This window comes from Poecilia latipinna, unplaced genomic scaffold (assembly GCF_001443285.1).
Source record: "Poecilia latipinna isolate Pla-1442-1.1 unplaced genomic scaffold, P_latipinna-1.0 Scaffold2540, whole genome shotgun sequence".
Classification (NCBI taxonomy): Eukaryota; Metazoa; Chordata; class Actinopteri; order Cyprinodontiformes; family Poeciliidae; genus Poecilia; species Poecilia latipinna.
Window position 1 is genome coordinate 15,171 of NW_015115156.1, and position 11,375 is coordinate 26,545.

General features: G+C 39.1%; 1 protein-coding gene across 2 annotated transcripts; it reads left to right on the forward strand.

The window, feature by feature from the left end:
- The first annotated feature begins 290 nt into the window (after nucleotides 1–290).
- Nucleotides 291–6,911, forward strand: LOC106938232 (ETS translocation variant 5-like). 2 transcript variants are annotated; one of them, XM_015020151.1, is made up of 13 exons: nucleotides 291–406; nucleotides 1,779–1,844; nucleotides 1,933–2,014; nucleotides 2,105–2,152; nucleotides 2,300–2,350; nucleotides 4,354–4,462; nucleotides 4,667–4,909; nucleotides 4,997–5,274; nucleotides 5,378–5,440; nucleotides 5,998–6,066; nucleotides 6,203–6,354; nucleotides 6,455–6,562; nucleotides 6,665–6,911. In XM_015020151.1, the coding sequence occupies exons 2-13, from the start codon at nucleotides 1,797–1,799 to the stop codon at nucleotides 6,896–6,898; spliced, it is 1,485 nt and encodes a 494-aa protein (XP_014875637.1). In that variant the 5' UTR covers nucleotides 291–406; nucleotides 1,779–1,796; the 3' UTR covers nucleotides 6,899–6,911. The 2 variants fall into 2 exon arrangements, with proteins under 2 accessions (XP_014875637.1, XP_014875638.1); XM_015020152.1 differs by having other exon boundaries at nucleotides 6,455–6,556.
- The last annotated feature ends 4,464 nt before the right edge of the window (nucleotides 6,912–11,375 follow it).

Below are 11,375 nucleotides of genomic sequence, written 5' to 3' on the forward strand. Positions count from 1 at the left end.
ACTTGAGTTGTATTAAATTACAGTGTTGCGTTGTTGTTCCACTGTGTTATATGAAGATACATATTCAGTCGAAAGATGTTAATTTACGCTCATTTATTTTTTATTTATTCAAATTGGCGGCTCTGGCCCTTTAAGAAAGCTGTGAATTCATGAATGAAACGCAGTCATTCATAAAAAAACAGAACGTACGGACGTCAGAGCTATGTTGAAAGTGATTGGCTCAATTTTCGATTGACTCCCTCTTCAGCCAATGGGATGGCTGTACTCTGCTTAGCTTATCTGAGAGCTCTTCATTGAGAAAAATCCACAGCCGAGTGTTTATTCGTGGAGCTGCAGGCGATGTAGGGGGAAAAAACTGCGACCACTTATTTTAAATCACTCTTCCAATAACAACTTCACTACCCAGGTATGTTTTGCATTATATTATTGATGGGTATATAAAAGTTGGTCGAAACGTGCTTGTTTTTTCCCCCGTCTATCCAGGCAAACCGCAGAGTCGCGGTTTGTTGCTGGCTGTGAAGGGAGCAGATACTGGTTAAAGAGGCGAACGCCATTTTCTAGCAATCAAAGCCAACATGCGTCCATTTCCGCGCATCTGTCGGCCCCGCAGGACGCTGTTTCTGTTTGCATTGACTGTTCTTTTTATTATTATTATTGTTGTTATTTTTCGTTTTGTTAGCTTTATGAATATTTTTTCCGTTCTCTCTGGTAAATTTCTCAATGGTGAGCTGCCCTCCTCTTCTCCTCCTCCACCTCCTCCTCCTGCTGAGGATCAAGTTTCACTTCATTGAGAAAAACAAGGAGGTCCCACAGCGGTCAGCGCCAAACTCCATTCACAATTTGTCCAATTTTACGTTCGGCTGTCTCGCTTAGTAAATTTTAGTAAAAACGGTTGGTTTTCTTACAAGTATGTCGCAAAACTTAAATACATACTGTTTACGTCGTTTTGAAACGACGTAAAACAAGTTGCCCATCACAAATTATCTGCTTTTGCTGTCAGTTCCTTGAATCTGTATTGTATTTTATTGGGATTTTAGGTGATAAAACTAGCCGAAGGTGGAGCTAAACCTAAGCCGAGGTAGACATTTTCCGTATAAACTGAGATTAACTCGTCATTTTGATAAAACCATTTGGAAATTGACTTATCGGGAAATTAACTCCTTATCTCGAAAAAACCATGAGGGGAAAGTATAATGCGAAAACGTCCACTCTCGGCTTCCTTTGGGCTTACATTTTGAAGTGGAAGGGAAGGATAAACAAGAACAAATCTGAAAAGTGTGGTGTGCATTTGTACTCCCTTCAGAAGTCGTCTTGTTAGTTAATCGTGAACATGTTAGTACTTTACTTTCATTAATACAACTGTTCTGTTGTATTTGTGAGAAACTGTATCATGAAGAACAATAATCATGTGTTCGAATGGCCTAGTCAAAGTCTACCCCTAAATCCTCTTGTGCTGTCTGGATATAAATATTTTTGCTTTGCCCATTGACAGTGAGCATTTCAAGGCCACTGTGAACAAAACCGAAAGACATCATGCTTTCTTGCCTTCTCTCATGTTCATAACTCATGATGTCACACAGCTTTTGTTTGCAATGAGGCTGCTAGAGGCACAGCTAAGCCCTGCTGTCTGGTCGCAGAGGTCAGAACAACATAAACCAATTGAGTCACTTTAAGGGGATGATTGTTGTATGAATGGAGGGTTAAATCAGGTGGAAACAGCCGCAGATCTGATGCATTGAAGTGTTTACCTAATAGCGCCCGCTTGTCCTGCCCTCCAGGGTGAACACCGCTGCAACATGGACGGCTTTTACGATCAGCAGGTTCCTTTTGTGGTGCCCGAGAGTGTGAGTTTTTAACCTGCCGATTTTATGTCCCGTTATTTATCGGTTTGTGCATTGCAATCTGATTTGTTTCTACCGCTGCCGGTCGCAGAAATGCCACACAGAGGGGGAGAGGAGTCTCGGCGACAGACGGAGGAGGTTCTTGGACACAGAGCTGGCTCAGGACACAGAAGGTACAATCACCTTGGTCGACTCTGTCTCCGGTGTTGATGTTTCCAAATGCAGAAGTTCACGTGTAAATTTACTCTGCGTTTGTCTTTCAGAGCTTTTTCAGGATCTGATCCAGCTCCAGGAAATATGGATTGCAGAAGGTAAAAAGCAAAGCAAACATTTATTTAAAAATAGCAGCTACAAAAGCTACCTGCTATTAATAAAACCGAACACGCTGCATGTATTGATTATTTTTGGCTCAGCATTTCAGCAAGTCCTTAATCATCCTGTCTTCTGCCATCTGACAGCTCAGGTTCCTGATGATGAGCAGTTTGTCCCAGATTTCCAGTCCAATAACTGTGAGTAACTACTTCTCCTCTCGTATTTATAGATGTCACCCACAGTTACACAAGCAGCATTTCATAAAAATGACAGTGATTTATTATGCAAACATTTATTTTGGTTGAGAACCCTACATGCAAATTACATTTGCTTATGTAACAGAGCATGACTTTTGTTTATAAACTATGAAAGGCAAATAATGGAGCCATTTTGTTCCCTGCGTGGTGGCGGCTGTGTATATTTAATCCTATTCTGTTGTTGCAAATTGCAAATGAAGACGTGTGAAAATAGTCTGAGCAAACGGTGCTGCCCACTCACTTGAGAAAAATAAACTGCTTTCCAGATAATGAGTTTGTTCTATTTATTTTTACCCTGGGTGTTGGACTGCAAGTAGTGTGGAGGAGAAAATTATGTTGTTCCAAAGCTGCCACAATGTAATAAATAAACCATTAAATCAATATTAATCACGTAAGTCCTTAAATGTTACACTTGTACACAGTATTCAAATGTGTTGTTCTGCAGGAAACCATGAGAAAAAGTAAAATGTCAAACATAGTTAAATTAAATTACGATTTGCTCTGTGAGAACTGAATACTCCCTATTTCCATTCATTTGTTGTTGGTCCCTTTTTAGGTCAAGTGGAGAATAAACTAAAACCGACTCAAACCAAAACCACAAACCCCTGACAAACCGCCAACCCATAACTACATTTAATTACAGTAGAAGATTTGATTGTGTACAAAAACTTCTGCTGCCTCTTAATGCATTATTCTTCAAACTTTTCTCACGCTATGACTATTGTTGTACAGATATTTAATGTAATTGTACTGAGATTCCCCACAATCCCACCAAAAAACAATAAAATTTGTTGTAGAATCTGAACTTTGGATTATAGAAAATAACAGAAAGCTTAAATGTAAATTGTGTTCCTTAAATTATTCAGTATTTCATTCCCTTTCCACACATCTAATTACTTTTATATTGATTTGGCTGAATTTTGGCACTTTTACTTCCCCATATTTTGACAGTGAATTGCAGCAATTTTAGCGCTCTATGCTTTTTCATAGAGCTCCAAATTAATCATTTAAAGTTTTCCACTGTTAGAGGTGCATATTCTTTATGAAACTATCACTTGTAGACCTCCATACATTCACCGAATTTTGGCACATATTGCCTTCTATATATTTGATCCTTTTCTGAGATGAGACTAATAGAAACTGATCCAGGAATGTCACACTAGTTTACAAATTGCAGCAAAAGGTATAAAGAAGCCATAAAGGGTTTTGTTTTCTAGAGATCTATATAAAAATATTATGATTACGTGCACGAACAGCTGTTATCAGGAGTTGTTTGTGCACAATAATCTCTGTGGGCAGCTGTTGGCCTTTAAAGCCATCACTGCTCCCAACACATTCAGTGTTCCATTGTGATATAGATGAACCCAGTCGACCTCTAAGGATACCACTGTACTCTGCTGTGTTTCCAAGCAAAGATTACGCCACATTACCCAGAGACACACAAATGTGTTGGAGCTTTGCCAAATCAGTGCTAGTAGTCACAAGAGCAGGAAATGAGGGGGGTTATAAGACGGCATCTGGGGCCGGTGTATCGATGTTATATCGTGACTCAAAGTAGGTACATTAGGTGCCGTTCCCACACACGTGGCGCTCGTATTTAGTGCCGCTTTAATGACGGCTCCCGTGACAGAACGTCTCCAGACCGAGGCCATAAAGCCGCCTGCGAGAGTGTCGCACATGGAAATGTTTGTGGCCTGTTGGCGTCACGGCAACATGCTGATGGCAATCTGACGGCTCCTTCCAGGAAAGTTGAGCTCGGACATGAGAAAAACACACAGAGGAGAAAAGGAGAGCGAGCTAAAGAGCTCTGTTGAATCCGAGAAAAGACCTCAGAAATCGTGAGGAATGGAGAAATCTTATCCTTGGACATTTTTTTTCTGTTGTTGCGGGAGCATAAAAAAGTCAAATATACTGAAACATTCTTTTGTAATGTCTGTTTGCAGTGATGCTTCATGGACCGCCTGTCAGCAAAGTGAAGCGGGAGCCCAGTCCATCCCAAGATCTGTCCCCCTGTGGGACTCCCCAGACTGATATGTGCCTTTACAATTACAGGTACCAGATAAATGTTTGTAAACGGGATTTCTCTGGTCACTTTTACACATTTTTATGTTATCTTACTACCTTACTTGTCATATTGTGAAGAGATTTTGGGAAATAACTATGGAACCAACCTCCAACTTATTTATATTTTGCAAAATAAAAAAAAAGCCATGAGGATTGAATAAACTACACTCTTTATGTCATCGTCTCCCTTAGTGCCTGTGAAAACAAACCGGGACCAGCCAATGCACCTGCAACACAGTGTAGCTCCATCCACCCTGCCGGACCCCCACCCTTACGGAGGCAGCTGCAGCCTTCCCCACCTCAAATGAGCAGCCGAGCTCCATCTTCCAACCCCTTCCACCGCCAAAACCTCCCGCAGGCCAGCCAAAGCCAGCAGTTTGCGCTGCCGCGTACCCCCATGGGCTGCTCGGCGGCGGCTTTCAACACAGAGCAAAGGTGAGCTCTGATTTTTACCTGAATGTTTGTTTTTGTTTTTTACGTGCATCTCCACGGACGACTCAGACCTTCCTTTGGTCCTCCCAGGTTCCACCGGCAGCTGTCCGATCCCTGCCTGCCCTTCCTGCCTCCAGAGAAAACCCAGAACCCGTCGTACCACCCCTCCAGCTGCGACGGCCGGCCTCTGTACCAGCGCCACCTGTCAGAACCCGTCGTCCCCCTCCCTCCCCGCGCTTTCAAGCAGGAGCTGGTGGACCCACGCTATCCCGACCCGGGGCCAGCCGGTCCAGGTCTGGCCCCGCCCCAAGCCAACTTCAACCACGTCAAAATCAAACAAGAGCCAAGAGACTTCAGCTTTGAACCTGGTATGTTTAAAATGCTTGTTTTTTTGTAATATGCATAATAACTTTTGGGCTAAATAATTTGTGCCAGAAGCTTCATTGGATCTCTCACTTGTCTCTTTTTCAGAGGTTCAAACCTGCCAGTCGACATTTGGAAAGTCTCCAGTTCTGTTTCAGAAAAACAACGCTGGTGAGTTCTAGTTAATGGTTTGCTATTCTGCCTTACGGGAGTCCAAACTGCCACGATTTAATAAGTAAACACAGAGAATCGAAAAGTGCCCTAATTTAGCACAACTGAAGGAATGAATCCATGTTTCAACTGATAACTTAAATAATTCTGTTTTTGTAGTTATTTCAGAACTTGATGATTGGACAGCATCACTTTTTTGGGACTTTATGTTGCAGAGGACTATGAGATTATTAGCTAAATTAAAAGTAAAATAATTATGAATGCTTAATTATGAATTAATAAAATTCAGTTCTGTTTAACTTACTTTCATATTAAATGTTTACTTCTTTTCTATTTATTTATCGATTGAGTTGTTGCCCATTTGACCTTTTATATGCCACAATTTAAGACATTAATAATATCCGAAATTCCAAAACTAAATGGTTTGTTAGATGAAACTGAAAGATAATGTATTAAAATATTTCATTTATGTCAGCAATAGAAAAAAAATATTCACAAAAGAAAATAGTATAATGACATGCATAACTCAATTTTTAAAAATATTTTTTTCTCCACAGGATTTGGTCCTGACGGAGAGCCTCTTCGGTACTTTGATGACACCTGTGTTGTACCAGAAAGACTGGAAGGTAGGTTACTGGCACACTGCTTAAAAATCCTCTGTATTATTTCATTTTATTCTCAGCCATTAGAAATGAGCGGAATCTGATGGTTTTGGAGGCCGAAGCGAGACGAGTGAACTCTGTGTTTGTCTCTCGCGGCCAGGTAAAGTGAAGCAGGAAGGTTTGCCGTACCAGCGCCGCGGCTCCCTGCAGCTCTGGCAGTTCTTGCTCACGCTGCTGGACAATCCGGCAAACAGACACCTGATCGTGTGGACGGGACGCAACATGGAGTTCAAACTGATCGATCCGGAAGAGGTGGCGCTTTTAGTCTGAAGACTGCCAGTTTTAAACTATTTGTAAGAATAGTTCTTTGATTTTAATAATTTTATTGCCTTTTTTTTTTTTTTTGGTTCAGGTGGCTCGCCTCTGGGGCATCCAGAAAAATCGGCCAGCCATGAATTACGACAAGCTGAGCCGCTCGCTGCGGTACTACTACGAAAAAGGCATCATGCAGAAGGTAAAGGCGAGTCATCCACCTTTCTCATCTACACAGCCTCACACGATTCTCTTTTCTTTAAAGATTTTTTTTTTTTTTTTTTTTTAATACTTTTATTTCCTCCTGCAGGTTGCCGGGGAAAGGTACGTCTACAAATTCGTGTGCAACCCCGACGCGTTGTTCTCCATGGCATTCCCAGAAAACCACAGGCCGAGTTTGAAAGCCGACCTGGACGCGATCTTGCCCCCCAGCGAGGAGGACGGCTTCCCCCTGCCCAGCTACGAGGACGAGGGTCCGTACCTGATGGACGGAGGGGAGCAGTGCGTCCAGGGACTGGCTTTCCCCGACAGCTACCCGTACTAGCAGCTGGAACGGGGGAAAAAAAAACTAAACAAAAAAAAACACAATATTACTGTATTTTACAAAACCAGGCGAAACGTAAAATTACTGAGCAACATTTCAGATAAGCATTTATTTTATTTTATTTTATTTTTCTCGGCAAGAAGTTTAGTTTTTTAAAAAAAATGTCAATGCAACCAGAAAAAGCTGGAAATCTGAGTCACTGAGACTGTTAAACTTGCTTCTTCAGCGAAGAAAACAAACTTTAGTTCCTCTTCAGATGATTGTGTTTACAGGCATTTCAAGGTTGTTTAAGCCGGCGTGGGAAGGGTTGCTCCTCCTTTAGAGGAAAAGTCAGTCGTTATTAAATTGGGACACGTTGTTTTGCGTCTGCACAAAATAACTGCAAGGAACCTTAACATTGAAGAGGAAAACGCTGACCAGAAGATGCCCAAACATTTAAAGATATGGTTTTAATTTTAAATAAAAGAATTGCCAGTTTTGCCCCATAAATATTCAGTGGCGGTTCTTGATTACTCGGTGGGCGAGCGTGCATGCGTTCATTCCTTTAGTCATCGTTTTTGTTCTCAAATACAATATTACTTGACTTTCAGAAATCATTTTAAATAATGTTATCAGTATTTAACTTTTCAGTTAAACTTTGTATATACTGTGGTTTTCACGCTTGTCTCAACCTCAAACGTCAACTTTTTTTTTTTTTTTTTTTTTTTTTACTCTAACTGTCGCAGCACTAAATTTGTTGAGGGCACAGTGGACTTAATTTTATTTTTGTTGTTGTTGTTGTTGCCGCCCCCTAACAGAGTGATACCCTGGATGGTAAGCCACATTTTTCATATCAAAAACCGCCACTGCTGTTAAAGGAATCTGAACAAGTAAGGCCAGATTGTCGGAAACAATGTTCTTTTAGCAATTTCTCTTGATTGCATGATTGAAGCTGTAACTCTACAACTAATGTCTGTAGCATTTTCTTCTAAAGCTGCAGCTGCACTTAAGCACAGATATGCAGTGTTTTGTCCCTCACAAACCTTGTCATCAACTTTTTCTTAGTGTTTCAGTTGCCGCTTTTTCTTTTTTGTTTTTTTTGTTCTTTTTTTTTTTTTTTTTTTTTTTTTCCAGCGGTGGTAATTTTGTAGCATGGCCATCGCTTCTGTTCTCAAATTTGTAAACTCTGGGACCTGTTTGGCAGCCAAAAACAAAAAATAAACCTTGAAGCCATGGCACTCCTTTTGCTAATTTAGTAAACATATTACCCAGAGTGCTCGAAAGGGACGCTCTTGTGTTTTCTGGACCGTATAATCCTGAGACATCTATATGTTGAAAATGTCTTTTTGTGTACATTTTTTTCCCCTTGGGTTTTAAAGCTAATATTTTTAGCATTATATGGACTTGTATGTATTTCCTATAACGGTTTATGATGAAAGTATTGCTTCTATTTTTTTTTTTTTTGGGGGGGGGGGGATCCTGTATGACTGCCACTCTTATGCTTATGAAAGGCATGTTTTTTTTTTCTTCAAAACGCCTCACCATTTAATGTACCGAGATAGTTTTCTGCATTTTTGTATAATTTGTTTGCTTCAGTGTGTGTAGAGAAAAAAAAAGTGTATAATTATATATGGATATATTTTTGCAAAAGGCTGTATTTGCTTGCAAATATGTTGCATCAGCTTTCCAAGGAGGAAGAACTTTCTGAATCCTTCAGGCAGAAGATGTTCCTCATATATTTTACTATAGATCCTGACGCTGGTGTGACTTTTACCCTCAGATACTGTATGTGTGCCTTCTGTTTATCTTTACTGATAAAAAAAATAAACTATTTTACTCTTTTATTTTCGCCTCAGTGTCTATCACAAAAAAACATTACGCAAGCCCACTGAGGAGGAAGTTCTTGGATTCTGTGGACATCCTCCAGGGGGCGCAGCTGCTGGGTCAGAGGCTACATAAACTGAAGGAGGTGCATCTCAAATTTTATAATTCAGCAGTTAATTGAACTTATTCAACTAAGCTGAAATTTCATGCTTTTATTTATGCTAATTTAGATAATTATTAACTATAAAAGGATACAACAACTCGATGTGGACGCAATAGAGGCTTTTGCCCGCTAGAGGGCAACCAAACAACCACACAAACGCCCATTCCCTGAAAATATGCTTTTAACAATACACAAGCTATTTATCGTGTATTTCTATATGAAAGTTTGAGGTTTTATTTCTATTTAACAAAATAAGTGAATAACGTTATTATCTGGATATATTTATTTTATGAAGTTTTGCGCTCGCGTTGATTCGTTGTGCTTACGTCACATCCGGCAGTCATAAGAGAACACGTTTACATCCGGTCTGCGAGACGTGGTCTTTATCCTTCCGTTTTAAGGCATAAGCCCTAGAAAAACAAGCCAATCTTTAAAAACGAGCATAAATGAATAAGTTTTAGCAACGCACATAGCATTTCTTTTTTCAAAGTATCACTTTGGACATTAATTTCGAGAGTGCAGTAGTTGTTCAAATTGACATTTTGCATTTCATTTGACGAAACCACTTGCTGGATAACCCAATTCAAAGTGGTGGTTGAATAGTGTTTATCGAAAATCCATGCTGTCTGGTGTGACCAGCCTTCCAGAAACATCCCTCTTCTGTTATTATTATTATTATTATTATTATTATTATTATTATTATTATTTATTATTATTATTTCCACCAATCTCAGTAAAAAGAAAACAACAGTGAATACAACTGCTGAACAACTTCTTTATTTTGGAAAAAAGAAAGTCAAATGTCTCTTGTTTTGAATGGAATACGTGGATTTCAGGTATTTTCCTCTTTCTTTTTTTTTTAATATATAAACCCAATTGTACATTATGCATGCAATACTGTATTAGCCACTGAAGATTTCATTTCCACAGAAAAAAACAAAACAAAACAAACAAGTAACAACACAAAATTCCCTCAAAAGTCCAGATGAAGCTGCATGGAAAAGGGTGGTTTGGAGAAGCCACAGCATGAGGCCATGTACACAGTTTGCGGTTGTAGTACATGTTCCTCATCTTTAAAACAGCATGCTGCTTTGTATTGCACATTACTGAAACTATGTATACTGAACCTCGCCGTTGTCCCACGTGAAGTCTAGTCTCATTTTAGCACATGTATACAACAAATAGCATCTCTCAGAGAAAGAAAATCTTCCCCGTGTGTTTTGTCTGTTGTGATCATCTTGAGGTTTGTCTGTTTCTATCCAAAAGCAAAGTGTGTGTGTGTGTATGTGTGTATATATATATATATATATATATATATATATATATATATATATATAAATGTGTGTGTGTGTGTGTGTGTGTGTGTGTTGTTTTGTTGTTGTTAGATTCTTTTCTCTGATTGCCGTGATCTCAACAGGCTGAAGTGTACCCTTAATAATTATAATTTTTTATTTTTCTGTACCCTGACTCTCATGTTTCTCTTTTACTTTTGTCACTTTTACTGAAATCAATTTGAAAGTCATGAATTTATTTGTAAGAAAATATATTTCTGTTTATGCACCTGTTTTACACCTGCACTTGAGTAATTATAAGTGAACAGAAGGAGTGACGCTCTGTGGATCTGCTTCTAATTCACACTTACAAAGGAAATATTAATTTAAGATTAAAAGAGACAGAAGAGTTGGGAAATAATATTAAAGAGCAACAAGGTCATCATTAGCCAATCAGGAACAGGAAATCAACATCTGCCATCTAGTGGACACAAATAGGAACTGCCACACAATTTACATTGCATTTCCTTCTACCTGAATTCATCTGTATATTAAATTTCTACATAACTCATTACAACTCCTGCTGTTCACATAACGCATTTAATTTTTTTAATTATTTTATCAGAAAACAATTTAACAGCAATTTAATAAGAATGGGTCAATATTTGGTTTGTAGCTTTAGATCATCTGCAGTTACCCCTGGCTGTCATTAAGAGGAAGTAAAACTGTAGATATAAACATAAACATTGAATCTGTGAGCTCAGCTACTTTCTGTGTCACATGCTTTCACTTCAGTATCTATATGCTACATACTGAACGCTAAGGGACCAACGACTGCCTGACTCTTTAGTAGCTGTTAATGTGTAATTTTGTTAAGATTACTTACCATTCACATTTTATGTCCCGTGACCAAAGCGAAGCAGCAAGCCCTGCAGTTTGGTACAGAGTCCTGCGATAGCAGGGAGTCAGACTCATATGCTTTAGTCAGCGCTAACCATTAGGAAAACATCTTACATCGTCTTACATTGTGAAACAAATTTAACGTCAAAGCAAAACTTTGATTCATAAACAAAAACTTAGAATCGCAAGCAAAAGTTTGAGAAGCACAACCAAAAAATAGAAGATTGCAAGCAAAAGTTTGAGAAGCGCAAATAAAAGTTTATATTTTGCAAATAACTCTTTTACTTCATGAGACAAAAATTAGTGATTTTAATAACAAATATATATAGTTTTTAAACAC